Consider the following 15,095-nt stretch of genomic DNA (forward strand, 5'->3'; position numbering starts at 1 on the left):
CCCTCCCCTCCTTACTGCCCCGTTCTCTTACTTCTTCCCTCTACCCTCACCCCCTCCCCTTCCCCTTCCTTCTCATCCCCCTTCCCTCACTCCTCCTCTTCACCCTCTCCCGTTTACCTCTACTATTTCTACCCCTGCTATTCTCCCCCCTCCTCTTCTCCTCCGTCACTTAGTTCCCCCCTCCCCGAGGTCCTCCTCCTTGCACCTCCTCCTTCCCCCTCCCCCTCTTCCTCCTTCCTCCTAGCCCTACTCCTTCTCTTTCCTCCTCGTTCTGTTCCTTACTCCTCGCCTTCCTCCTCCTCCTTCCTCCTCGCCCTCATCCTCCTTCCTTCTTGCCCTCCTCCTCCTCCTTCCTCCTCGCCCTCATCCTCCGTCCTTCTTGCCCTCCTCCTCCTCCTTCCTCCTCGCCCTCCTTCCTCCTCACCCTCCTCCTTCTTCCTCGCCCTCCTCCTCCTCCTCCTTCCTCCTCGCCCTCCTCCTCCTCCTTCCTCCTCGCCCTCCTATTCCTCCTTCCTCCTCGCTCTTCTTCTCCATGCTCCTCGCCCTCCTCCTTCCTCCTCACCATCCTCCTTCCTCCTAGCCCTCCTCCTCCTTCCTCTCCACCCTCCTCCTCCTAGTTCCTCCTTTCTCCTAGCCCTCCTCCTCCTTTCTCCTTGCTTTCCTCCAATATTTAAGACAACAAAACGTTTTCAGATTCTTTCACACCACTTTCCAGCAACTTATATAATTTATATAAATTATATTAGGGAAAAATACATAAATTATATATTTAAACATGATATTAGTGTTTAGTGGAATGCATAAGGAGTCAAATTGTGTTAAAAAGAGCGATTTTTAGAACATTTGGACAACTACTTTTTTCTGATCATAGAATAACTAAATGTATTTTGAAGGTTTCATTCAGCCATTAAATATCATTCACAATTTATTAATGAATTTTACAAAAAAACACCATAAATTTTATATTTAAACATGTAAAAACTATTTGTAATACATTAGGAACAAAATAGTCGTAGAAAAACCATTTATTATAAAACCTTTGTGTTTGGATTTTTGGATTAAAAGTTTCTCAAAGGCTCTCCTGCACCATTCTCAATGCAAGTCATTCCTACACCTATGAGAAGAGATAGACAGAAGTTTTCTATATGATTTGTGTGTGCTGGGAGGTGCCCTGTACACCAGTTGCAATGTACTCCTGGCAGTATGGGTTCGAGTCACTTCTGGGGGTGAGTTTACAGTTGCATATATGCCTGGGGACCATTCAGGCTTGTTCGCATTTGTGTTCCTCACGTGTGCCCCAAAGAAAGAGGTGATTTGATAAAATACTATGCCCAAGATTACTATCCGGGTGCCGGCGGGCTGATGGGCAAATAGCATCGGCTACCATCAGCTTTTGTCTGGTCGTGATGGTCGAGTGGATTGGGTGCCCTGTACGCCAGTTACAATGTGCTCATGGCAGTATGGGTTCGAGTCACTTCTGGGGTGTGAATTTTCAGTTGCATGTATGCCTGAGGACCATTCAGGCATGTTCGCATTTGTGTTCCTCATGTGTGCCCCCAAAGAATGAGGTGATTTGATAAAACACTATGCCCAAGACTACCATCAGAATGCCGGTGGGCTGATGGGCAAATAGCATCAGCTACCATCAGCTTTTGTCTGATCGTGATGGTTGAGTGGATTAGGTGCCCTGTACACCAGTTGCAATGTGCTCCTGGCAGTATGCATTCAAGTCACTTCTGGGGTGTGAGTTTTCACTTGCATGTATGCCTGGGGACCATTCAGGGGTGTTCACATTTGTGTTCCTCACGTGTGCCCCAAAGAATGAGGTGATTTGATGAAATGCTAAGCCTAAGACTACCATCAGAGTGCCGGCGGGCTGATAGGCAAATAGACTCGGCTACCATTAGCTTTTGTACGGTCGTGATGGTCGAGTGGATTAGGTGCCCCGTACACCAGTTGCAATGTGCTCCTGGTAGTATGGGTTCGAGTCACTTCTGGGGTGTGAGTTTTCAGGTGCATGTATGCCTGGGGATCATTCAAGCTTGTTCGCATTTGTGTTCCTCACGTGTGCCCCAAAGAAAGAGGTGATTTGATAAATTACTATGCCCAAGACTACTTTCAGAGTGCCGGCGGGCTGATGGGCAAATAGCATCGGGTACCATCAGCTTTTGTCTGGTCGTGATGGTCGAGTGGATTAGGTGCCCTGAAGGCCAGTTACAATATGCTCATGGCAGTATGATTTCGAGTCACTTCTGGGGTGTGAGTTTTCAGTTGCATGTATGCCTGAGGACCATTCAGGCTTGTTAGTGTGGTGGGGTGTGTGGTAGTGTGAAGGGGTATGTGGTAGTGTGGTGGGAGTGTGTATTATTGTGGTGGGGTGTGTGGTAGTGCAGTGTGGTGTGTTGTAGTGTGGTGGGGTGTGTTATAGTGTGGTGTGGATGTGTGGCAGTGTTGTGGTGTAGTATGGTGGGGTGTGTGGTAGTGTGGTGGGGTGTGTGTAGTGTTCTGGGGTGTGTGGTAAGTAGTAGGGTGTAAGACGCACAGGTCATTTTTTTTTTTGGGCGGAGGACCCCTGTGCGGTGTAAGACGCACAGGTAATTTTTTTTTTTCAGGCCAGAGGACCCCTGTGTGGTGTAAGACGCACAGGTAATTTTTTTTTTTCTGTGCAAAATATCGTGTCTGTAAGCCAGGGTTTTCAGGTAAATTTGGGGAGTCACAGATTTTAGAAGTAAGGATTTCTTATGATGAAAATAATTTCCGAGACATAGAAGTTTGTTAAGGGCTTATGGAGAAATTCAAATATCGTCTGTAGCGCTTTAGGGTTTCCAGGAGAACTCTACGGACATATTTTACATGTTTTCAACTTACAAAAATCGTCTATGTAAGCCTTAGTTATTCATGTAAATTTAGAAAGTTATCTGTGTACGTCAGGGTTTTCAGGGGCTCGTACATCACACCCCCCTCCCTCCCCCCTTACCTCGCAATCTCTCGCATCACCTTTATTTACCTTACGCCCGGCCAGCCAGACGCTTCGTGTAGGTCTCCTCTTATCATACTTATCATATCTTATCTTCTCCATAATATCTGGACCGTCCCTCCTCTCTCTCCCTCTCTCCTTCTTCTCCATAATATCTGGACCGTCCCTCCTCTCTCTCTCTCTCTCCTCTTCATATTATTCCCTCTTCCTATTTTCTGACATACTAATATTTTATTCCTTTTTCATTAACCAGTCAGTTTTATACAAATCAACCGAAGCATCTCAATGTAACCTTTAATACTGAAACTGTCTCAGAGACTATCTAAGCTGGCCCCAGCTACCTGCCCCAGGCTATCTGCCCGAGGCAATCATCACCTGATTACCTGCCCTTGTCATCTACCAGTCATTGTCAGCGTTCTCCACCGTAATAATTTATATATATACATTAGGCGTTAATAAAACTTATTTATTTATTTATAATTTATTTAGTCATCTAATTCATAGTTTACACAATTTATAATAAACGACTCATTTAGCCCGAAGTTCTAAGAAGCTCGCTCCTCATTCCGCTTGTATAATATCCGTCCTATTCACTCTTCATCTCTGTAAATAAAGAATAACAGTTTCAGATAGCGTTTACACATGTACAATATTTATCAGACACATAAAACCTCGAAACAAATGTACTCACCATTTTCCGTTATATAATTTGTTATAGCCTCATTCAGCCATTCGTCTCCAAGCACATTTTCCAACAAATATCGCTCTTATCATAACACAGCGTTTCATAGCAGCTCGGCATATTTTTAAATAAAGCATAAGATAGCCTCATTACGTTCCTATCATTCTGCATATATTCTCCATAAGTAAAACTAGTTTCAAATAGCTTTATTGCAGTTTTTAGATCCTTGTTTGAAAGATGGTAACAGAAAAACATCGCATATAGCCCGCATACGTATGTATTTAAACTCTGAAGTCTCTCTGTAAACGTGTATACATCACAGTCTTTATAATAATTTAAAAACTCCAAAATGTATGGCGAATACACATTTATTCCATATGAATCGAGTATAACTATTTTCCGTTTAGATTTATATACAGCAATCCAGTGACCCATTACTTCCTTAGAGTCTCTGCCTAAGGTATTTATTATAAACATAATCGGTTTATCCCGTATTTGCTTCATTATTCTATATATATCCGTGGCTAAATAGCATCCAATATATTTAGCTTTACTACCTTTCATATCGTTCAATGCCGTATTAATTTGTTTGCAGTTCATGCTCTTGTATCACACACAACTCGCCTATCGGAATAAATTCTCAATACTCCCGTTGTAATTCCGAATAAAATAATAACTTTATTTGATTTCGCTGGAACAGCAAATTCTAATGTAATTCTCAGGTTGCCCGAAGCCTCTATAGGAAGGGTATCTCTCAATTCCTCAGGCGTTAGTCTAAATGCCAGTAACGTTCTTCCTTTTATAAATGAATTATATGTCAAGGTATTGCAAGCATTAAAGCCTACAGTATTTTGAGTCTCGTAATATAGTTTCGAACATTTATTCGGGAACTTGCAAGTTATATTAAATAAGTTTGTCCCATCACGTGTAATATATACATTAGATAAATCGCAGTGATCGAAATAAAGTGGATTAAGTGTATACGCTCCTGATATTGCTTCCATATCCATCATCATAATAAATAATTTATCTGGGATAATGCTCCCCCATGGCTGGTCAATACTTAATCTCTGCTGCCCATTACCAAGAATGAACGTCTTGTGGAGTGTCTTATCAAACGTATATGTAACTGGCGTATTTTGTTCAGCCAGAGCTCTATTAATAGCCTCCAATCCAGATGCAAATGGAGTTATCCGATCAATCCACATTCTAGCTAGTTTTATGTTAAACTTATATCCAGATTCAATACTGTTTATAACCCACGGATCACTGTTAAGTTCTAATCTCAAACGAATATCAATTCCATCCAAAAGATATTCGCTCAAAGTTGTAATGTCCAATAGCAGTTTAAAACAACAATTTACTCCCTCAGTTTTTAACTTTACAAATCTAGATTTAAGGTCTTCTGAGGCATTCTTAAAATAATCTACATCATATTTTTCAGGAAAAACATCATTATAGAAATACGTCAGTTCTTTAAATCTTTCAGCTTTACATTCAGAAAGCGTCGTCATTAGCTTTACATATGATAAATATGAAAATAGTGAATTAGTTTCCACCACTTGCTCATTTAAATAAACAGTTACAGCTTTAAACATTGTCTGGGACAAACCATTGACTATTGATGCATTTTTAATATCCGCTAAAGCCGTAATTCCGTCAGGTCCCGTTAATTCAACCATCAGTTCTAGCGTCAAGCTCGAAAGATCAATAAATTGTCCCTTAACTCCTGGGATACGAAATTCAATATAAGAGTCTTTAAATTTATTGTTAATACTTGAATTCACAGGTAAAATATCCTGCGTCTGTCTTGAAAATATCGTACTTTCAACCATTCTATGCGGATTAACTTTAGGAAAGCCATCGCTTATAGCAGCTGTATAATTTTCTAACGGAACTTGCAATGCTGCACTAGGAGCATTTACACTCATCATGTCTGCGTCTAGCATACAACTAGTACTGTTTTATGAAAACACGTCTTTATATCTATCCATTTTCTTTATATAGGCAGGTCTTTTCGTTATTCGGCCACCTGCTAACAATTTAGGACCTATACTTTTCAATGTTTCCATACCGCGTTTTCTAATTGAATCTTTCAAAGTACCTTGGCCTGCATTTATATCCTGCAAAACATTCTGTCCCATTGTCAATGCAGCTGGCATAATAGTTTTTAATAGGAAAGGAGTTGCTCTACGAGCTAAACCAGTTAAGAAACTTAATATTCCACCTCCTCTTAAATGTCTTCTATCAAAAACAGTAATATCGCCCAGTGCTCCACCTCTCTTCCCTCGAGGAGCGATAAATCGCCCTACCTCGTCAACAGACAGCGGTACAAACCCGACCCTCATGTTTAAACAGGCCAAGAGAGAATGATAAACTCCCTCTACTCATGCCATTATATATCAACGGGTCTAATATGTAATACTGCAATCGTACATCCATCCTTTTCAAAATATACAGGCTCCCCATCTTGATCTGTTAATCTAATACTGATGCCATCAATATTAGTCGTATTTAAAGGTTTATATAATTTCCTGTGTGTTACATTACTTTGAAACGAAACAACATCCAAGATATTTACAATCTGATTACCAAACATGGTGGGATGCACCTTATCACAATATACACACAAGAAATCTATACGGCCTCCTGGCCTAGGATGATAATAGCAAGTATCTTGTACAAATAACCTATTATTAGGTAGCTTATTCATAATAAAAATATCATAGGCTTTACCTACTTCAGCTCCAATAACTTTACATATATTTCGACCGAAAGATAAAGAAATTCGAACAACTTATTTTCCATCTTTTGTAATAAATAATTTTAACAACTTCTCACTAAATGCTGCATTAAACTTAATTCGGTTAATACTCGAATCATATTTCATATAAACGTCCCCGTGATCTGGGAAATTATAATTAAGTACGGGTCCTATAAAACTCAGTGAACCTTTTGAAAATATAGTAGAAATTTCTCTATTTAAAATAGTCGTTAGCTCTATGCAATTATCACTGGCTAAAATATCCGACTTTAAAGTGAAAGATGTATTCACCGTACTCAAATCAGATAAATTTTTATTAGACACTAGAAGTTGAACTGAAATAAAACTTTCCGGGTCATTCCTCCTAACAGCGAAATAAGATGGAGGCAGGAATATATTCTTCAGGCACACCTCATAAGCTTTATTCGGGTCTAAAGGCAGCTGATTATGTAATCTATTTTCAAAAGCATTGGGAGCATTGTTTTTAAATACATCAGTATCAGAGTTACTCGCTGCATATATAACGTAACTATCCATCCTGTAGACTAATAGTAAATGATAAAAATAAACAGAAACTCACCTTAATATGATATCCAGGTAGACTCTCCTTCATCTCCAGCCTTGATATTCCTCTTCAAACTTGGAGGAGAAAACACTTGATTTTTCGCATCTACATTTCTAAATAAATTCTTAGGTGTAGAGGTCAAAGAGTAGAACAACTTTGCAATTGGCAGTTTATCTTCTGGGAATAACAATTTCGGAGTGCACATCCTGCCTATAACGTCATCAACAATATTGATCCCAGTAACTGGCGATGTAATGTTCCCTTCCTCATCCCACTTTACAAGTCCAGTTGTATTAAAATAATTTAACAAGGAGACAGCAAAATCATAATCCTTAAGCTTTAATCTTAAGTCTATCAAGTGTTGTATAACAGGATTTGTTCTCACTGTCATCGTAGGCTTCTCAACACTTACTGCCGTAGGCTTCTGTTGATCAATAGCTTTTCGTGGTACAATATAGAATTCTTTCATTATTCCTTATTAAATAGCCTTGAAATGAAATTTATAGCTATGGGAAGTAAAATGCCCAATAAATTACCTCCTCTTTTACTTGTTAATATGTCTTTCTTGAGTGAAATAGCCTTCTTCTTACAGGCTAATGTATGGAGTAGAGCTCTATATTTAGAAAGTCTCTTTAAAATAGGCTTCCCAACTTCAATTTTATTTTTAAAGAAATTATTAAATATTTCTGATAAGCAAAGTATATGGTCCTTTTTAAGAGTCTTAATTAACTTTTTCCTAGAATTATAACCTAATCTAGCTAATAGTTCAATAAATCCACGATACTTGCTAACTAAGGGCTGCTTCTTCATAGTTTCTTCACGTCATCTGAATTCACCCACTGATCAAATGAACTGTCGTAACCGACGTATCTAACTTTATATAAAGTAGTATTACCAACTTTACGTTTACTTATAATTCTCTCAATTTCAAATGTATCTGACAAGTAGGTGGGAGTCAACTCCTCTCTATAAAATCCGCCTTCTATAAGTCTATTATTTAAGTCCTTTAGATAATATAAAGGCACGGGTTGTTTAGTATCAATTTGAGCAATTGTAAATATTTCCTTAGTGTTCTGTTGATGAAAACCTCTTTTGAACTTTGAAATACGATTAGATAAGGCAAGCCGTACTGTATCTCCTACAGACAGATGATTACTGATGCGTGGCTTAGTCTGCTGCTCTCCTTTATACATGAGCTTAAATTGCCTAGTCACATCCTGAGGCGAAGATAAAGCATGTACATCAATAGGTATTTTCCCCTTTAATCCTCTATGTGGTGTTCTATTATACGTTTTAACCATATCAGGTAAAACATTTATATAGGTTAAGGTGTTATAAGCCGTTAAATATTTATATATCTTAGTTTTCAATGTTCTTATAAATCTCTCTGCAATGCTGGCTTTAGTTTCCTGAGAAAATACACTGTACAGATCAATGTCTTTACTGTCTAACAATCGTTTCATATATTTATTATAGAATTCACCGCCCTTATCAGTGTTAAGCTTCCTTACACCTTTTGATGAAGGTAAATCCAGAACAGCTTTCATGGCTTCACTTACACTCTGACCTGATTTAGTGGATAGTGGAACTACATGTGCAAACCTTGAAAATATATCAACACAAACTAATAAATATTTAATATCATTGTTGTGCTTAGCTAACAATGTCATATCAGCCAAGTCACTGGTAAAGAAAGCTTTAGGTCTAGGTGCTAAGATACGTCTTCGTTTAAATTTACGTTTTTTTAATAGATGTAAGGTATAAGCATTAGACGTTTTTAAATAGTCTTTCACATCTTTTATAGTTATTTCAGGGATTGTTTTCTTTGCAGCCTTATACAATTTTAAAACGCCACCAAACCCACCTATGGACTTGGGGTCATTGTATATCTTATTAAGAGTTTGTGTAATGTTCACCATTGATACACTATTTCATATGGGGGTTCATTTACAATATTTCCCCTAAATATTATGGATTCAGGTGTTTTAACGCCCAAGTCAACAAGTAAATACCCATACTGTCGAGAAATTACTTTCTTATATATATCTAAAAATTTCTTGGCATCTTGTTTTCCGAATATTTGTCTGCCTAATGTTTCTATCTGGGACAAGTCTCTTGATTTAAGCAGAATAAAATGAGAAGCATTTAAACTTATAGATCTAGAAAATTTCCCACTGAAAAATATATTTTGGGTTATAAAAATAACAGAGATGTTCTCATGCCGTCCCTTAGTAAATATATCACTTACTATTTTAGAGTTTGTAGATTCAACATACAAGTCATCATAAACAACTAATATATGAGATGTGTCCTCTGGATCACGATCATCTAAAGGGTTTACAATTTCAGAGTAAAAAGATATCTTATGTTTAATGAGTGGATTAGTTCTCAACTCTTTATACCCGCTTCCACAGATAATTATTTTTGCAAAGTTCTGCTGATATTTCTCTATCATTTTAGCACATAAATAGCTCTTCCCACCATTTGAAAATCCAGCAATAATAATTCTTGACGGTTCACTAAATATATTCAACTGGGATTCAGTAATAACTTTTTTCTGCCCTTCCATGTTGCTAGGATTCAATAGACTAACTACAAATATATAATGAAAGGAGTATTTAAACGAAATCTACATTCGAGTTTTATTTAAACATAACCAATAAAATCATAGTCATATCATAACCAATACAGTAATAAAATCATAGAATATCAAATATCATAGCCAATAAAATCATAGTCATAACATATCCAATACAGTAATAAAATCATAGAATATACATTATTATAGACATTTGAATCATAGTCATTTTCATATCAAATACAGTAATAAAATCATAGAATATCAAATATCATAGCCAATAAAATCTTAGTCATAACATATCCAATACAGTAATAAATAAATCAGTCTTAAAATAGCAATTTGAACATATCAAATACAGTAATAAAATCATAGAATATACATTATCATAGACATTAAATCATAGTCATTTTCATATCAAATACAGTAATAAAATCATATCCAATACAGTAACAAATCTTAGTCATTTTCATATCAAATACAGTAACAAATCATAGCCAATACAATATCATAGACATTTGAATATAGTTATCGATAATACATAGACAATACAGTAACAGACTTAGTTGTTGTTACGGAATAATTGCTGAGCTACTCTATCCCGCTTTTCCCAAAGATTAAAAATGGGGAACAATTGACGTCTTGGTTGGGGATTATCTACAATTACTGGATCCCCTACCTGCACCTCTTCCTCTACCTGAACCTCTTCCTCTACCTGTACCTGTACCTCACGCTCTGGAATGTCTGGGTGACCGTAAGCTAATGACTCTGTGGGACTAATGAGGTACCTCTTGTCATCAAAAGCTGACAGACCGCGCTTAGTTGTTTTACACGTGCATATCTGTCCATTAACATTACGAATGGATCGGGATACAAAATTAAAAGTTGTATTTGTCTCTAATGTGTTCTGAAAAGATGCATGTGTTATTTTCTTTTGTTGGTGATAAGGAATCCCTTTACATTTACATAAATGTTCATTATCAAGGGTTAGGAGAGAGTAAGTTTTAGGCTTGAGTGCAATTAATTCAGTTATAATTTTCTGCTTTACTTCTGACTTGAGGAGTCCTAGTTCACCTTTGCGAGTAGCAGAATACATGGGATGATCTTTGTCAAAATTACTGAAATCCATATAATCTACTAGAGGAGCTTTAGTCATTTCTTGGAAAGCATCTTTACAGGTCAGAGTAAATATGAATGAGTCTGTATCCGTATAAATTAGTCTAGCTCTCTCCCCATAATGGGCTTTAACTACATTATACCAGAACTCGTATAAACGCCTCTTGGCTATCTGCAAGATCTGATATCCCATGTAAGAAGGAGTGGTAACTTTAAGGATGTCTTTCATTACTGTACAGAGAACCCTATTTTGACCTAAAGAGACAGCTCGTTTATACAAAGGGTTTCTTGCATGAGTTAAGAATGAATGTTTTGTCGTTACTAGATGGTGAGTATTAGCATATCTAGATATATTTGTCATTGATTTCCCATACAGACTGTTACTTATGAGTTTAAAGGCTTTTCCTTTAACTTTACAGGTGGTATTGGCTCGTTCTCGAATGTTGGTTGAAATAAAATCTTTTAAATAGGGAGCCTGTTTAAATTCATAGATTGTTTTTACTCGTTCAACTTCTAGTCCAAGTTTTAATAGCAATTGCAGGAAATCAAGGCTCACTAAGTAGTCGTTTTGGGGCAAGTGGGATGCAATTAACTTAGTATTTTTAGGTGGGAGCTTACGTTTTTCATCATTAAGGGTTTTCTTACTGTACTCTGACAAAAACTCCTCAGTTATATTAGTATGAGACAGTACAAGGGGCAGATCATCAGTATACCTGGCTACCTCGGGAGATACATGTTTGGTATCGCATAAAATCCAATAACCTTTGTCTTGATTACAGGGGATATGTTGTAACCCTTGCCCTAATAAGGTATCCCGCTCAAGGTCAGTTAATTGTCTAATCCCTCCCTGGGGAAGTACCTCAGCCATGCACGCTGCATATAAGCTGTTAAAGTCGAGGTACAAAATGTGAGTATCGTCATCAGAGCTAGGGTTAGATGTAGTGTGCTCGTTAACAGCCTGTGTAAATTGTCTAATGGAAGATGTGAACCCTCCTCTAAGATTCCTTCTCAACAAATCATATATATTCTGATCATACACATAGTCAAGTACAACTTTTGATTTAAATAAGAACGCGTCCCAAGCATAACTAGGAAGTGATACATAGAAAACAATATCTAGTTCATAAATTTCTTTCAGTGATGTTCGCCAAAGTGTAAATATATCAACTAGCATTCCCACGTCAACTTTTAAATATAACATGAGGTAATCCTTGATGTTTGTACAGTTCCCTAAATTAAATATTTTAAGAGCATTGTTATAATCTTCTTCAGACAGTGGAGAGTCATGTAAAACATTGTAAAACTTATCTCGCGAAGGGAGCTGAGGTTCGTCTAACACGTCCATGGAAGAAATATAATCATAACATAGGCTTTGTTTACCTTTAATTAACAGAGCCTTAGCTTCATCGGATACGCCATTTAGTATGTGTTCAGTGTACTTGGTGGGTTTCTTACCGGCAACGTGCTCGCTTGCTAAGGTTCCTAATGACCCATTAAGGAGAGCTAGGCTATCTAGGAATTTAAGTTTACCTATGATGACTTGCATAAATTTCAATCCTTCCTTGGTTAGAATTTCTACATCGCGGTGAGGATTTTTGGACAGTTCTTTAAGTATAATTCCCAGATCATATGCAGCATTATGGGAAAATGTGGTCAAGTATCTACGAGCATTTTTACATTGTAAATTGCAACGAGCACAATAAGCACCTAAGTAATTATTTTCCTGAATAGCATGATTATGATGTCTATGTTTATCTTTCTTATCCTTGAAAGTTTGATGACACAATTGACACGTATTTTGTCTTTGAAACATTCTTTCCTGTTCTCTAGACAAGTTCTTAGGGAAGTTGGGGAGCTGAGCATGAATAGCTTTCCATGAGGCTTCTAGCTTGGTAATAAAATGATTGACAGCGTCCGGGCCTACGTATGAATACGTATCTACGACATTGAATTCCCTGTCTAAAATCATGTAAGCATAAGCAATTGCTTTATGCTTACATTCCACCATGCCTCTAGGATTTTGACGGTCTAATAGACATTCAAAATCGTAATAGGCGGTGTGAGTTGCGCTATAGGTCCTACCGTAATTTTTAAAACTGATTTTATCATTTTGACTATAGAACGAAAATACTTGGGATACAGTGCATGACTCTTCGTGAGCCTGAATTTCATCTAAGGGAGCATGCAAAAGACAAATTTTGCAGAATTTATGAGTGTCAGGAATTTTATACCGATTATGGTTAATATTCTTTACAAATTTATCAAAATCCTTGATCAGACAGAGATGCTTGCCTTCTAATAACAACAAAGGGACTTTATCGGCATACTTTTCCTGGCTTTTCCTAGCTAAACTAAGATAGTATCTGTTACTTTCATGAGTTACTGTATAAATATAAATAGAAATTTTGTTAAGCTTCTCTATTTTCTTAAGGTTATCAAATGATACGGGGAAATTGATTTCATCTGCCCATACTACGAATCTTCTACACCATCGAAGGCTTTTGTAATGTTGTCTAACGTTATGCATAGTCCTGCCCAATGCTAAGTTTTTATATGCTGCAATGCACTGTAACAAACACTCATCTCCTTCACTTTCAGGATTAAATACTGATTCTTTACCCCTTAATTTCGCAGGATATGGTACGTAAGATCCAAGGTGCATAGGGTGGCGAATATATGAAAAATTAATGGCAAAGCCTGACATGGAATGAATTCCTACACTTGAGGATTGGACATTTTTTAGGCATTCGTCAATTTTAGCAGACATTTCGTCAACCCATGAATTTACAAGAACTTCCACCTCTTCCTGTGTAACAGTCTGAGTTTCTCCTCTAATTGAAAATACTTCATCTAATATTTCATATTGATCGTCGGCATGATTAAGTTTTTGCAAAATTAGGCTTACATCAGGGTAAATGTGAAATGAGGGAGGGAATTCTTCCTGTATTTGTCTGAACTGATTGTCTATATATTCTATAAAAAATTCCCTATACCTATTTATATATAAGCTGGGGTCGGCGTCTAAATGACTGGGAATGGAGAACGAATGTCTCGAGAATGAACCTTCGAAATGGTTAATGACTTCTAACACTCGCGGAACAACGTTATCTAAGTTAAGTACCTCTGGGGAATCTGGAGCGTTGACTTCTTCATCTGATATGTCGTGAACAGGGGGTTGATTGTCTTCTTCTTCATCTGAGGATGCCTGCTGGTTGCCGTCTGGTGCATCTTCTTCTAGCTCCTGGGACAGCTGGGGTTGACTGCGTACAGGCGTGCTCCACTCAGAGGGTTGGGTTGAATCCAGGGGCGATTCTGTAATATAATATTAGCAATGAATAAACATTAAGAGGAAAACAAATTTGAAAACAATAAGAGGATTTGAAAACCTTAATAGGAAAATATCGTGTAAATAAGAGGAATTATTAAAAAGGGAAAGCAAAAAGTCTAAATAAGAGGAAAAAACTGAATTACAGATAAATAATAATATTACTTACGAGCTGGGATGTTGATTCCACCAAGTATGAGATTCTCTTGATCACGAATAGGAACTCCTGTAATGGAAACATTTTTCCGTATGAGTACTTATTACTTGTTTATACACTTGTTAAAATATACAATTATTAACTTTTAAAATTACGAAAATTATTGTGAAAACGTACGGTTATTTATGATGCGACGGCGTTTGGGTGGAGGTTCAATGACGTTTCTGGCTTCGGTGGGAGGTTCCCGGTTAACGGAGAAACGACAGTATGGGCAGGAAGTAGAACCATGAACTGAAATGAAAATAATATATATAAATTGACTGTCTGTATGTATGTATGTATGTGTGTTTCGGATATATATTTTCTTTGAAAGTTTATTGAATGTGCGAGAAAAAGCGGTACTTACGATTTGCACAATAGAGTTGTCCACAGCTGGTACAGGTTACGTCAAAATGTCCAGGCGGTGTAGGCCCGTTGCATCCTATACAGTACAGTCTGCATTCTTGAAGAGCGTTGATGGACATTTCACCAAGGTATGTTAAACATCGTGTTTGACACACATGCCCGATTTCGTTGTTGTTGAGAGGAGACAGGCACAGAGGACACACTGACACTGACATGATGATATGACTAGACTGGGGGAACCTTGTGAACAGGATGAAGATTGAATGCTGACTGAAAGTGTAGGCCTCTGAGACTTTGGCGATCTGAGGGGACCCCTGAATGAGCGTAATAACGATAGTGTGCCCCTGAGTGAGCGTTTGGCTGTTTTATTAATAGCGAGAATGATTGGCGAATACTGGGAATAAACTCTTTTATTATAAATTGTGTAAACTATGAATTAGATGACTAAATAAATTATAAATAAATAAATAAGTTTTATTAACGCCTAATGTATATATATAAATTATTACGGTGGTGAACGCTGACA

The 15,095-nt window shown here is 37.4% G+C and overlaps 1 protein-coding gene across 1 annotated transcript in view; it reads right to left on the reverse strand.

Moving 5' to 3' along the window:
- Positions 1-14,690, reverse strand: part of LOC138366774 (uncharacterized) — a 26,339-nt gene extending 11,649 nt beyond the window's left edge. The window contains exons 1-4 of the mRNA XM_069328056.1: positions 14,571-14,690; positions 14,342-14,455; positions 14,177-14,233; positions 11,067-13,994 (exon numbers count right to left, since the gene is read on the reverse strand). Of these exons, the coding sequence (XP_069184157.1) occupies positions 11,067-13,994; positions 14,177-14,233; positions 14,342-14,455; positions 14,571-14,688 (3,217 nt within the window). The 5' untranslated portion in view covers positions 14,689-14,690. The remainder of the gene's footprint in view (positions 1-11,066; positions 13,995-14,176; positions 14,234-14,341; positions 14,456-14,570) is intronic.
- Between the last annotated feature and the right edge of the window lie 405 nt (positions 14,691-15,095).

The sequence above is a fragment of the Procambarus clarkii genome, chromosome 2, assembly GCF_040958095.1.
Source record: "Procambarus clarkii isolate CNS0578487 chromosome 2, FALCON_Pclarkii_2.0, whole genome shotgun sequence".
In the NCBI taxonomy this organism is placed as follows: domain Eukaryota; kingdom Metazoa; phylum Arthropoda; class Malacostraca; order Decapoda; family Cambaridae; genus Procambarus; species Procambarus clarkii.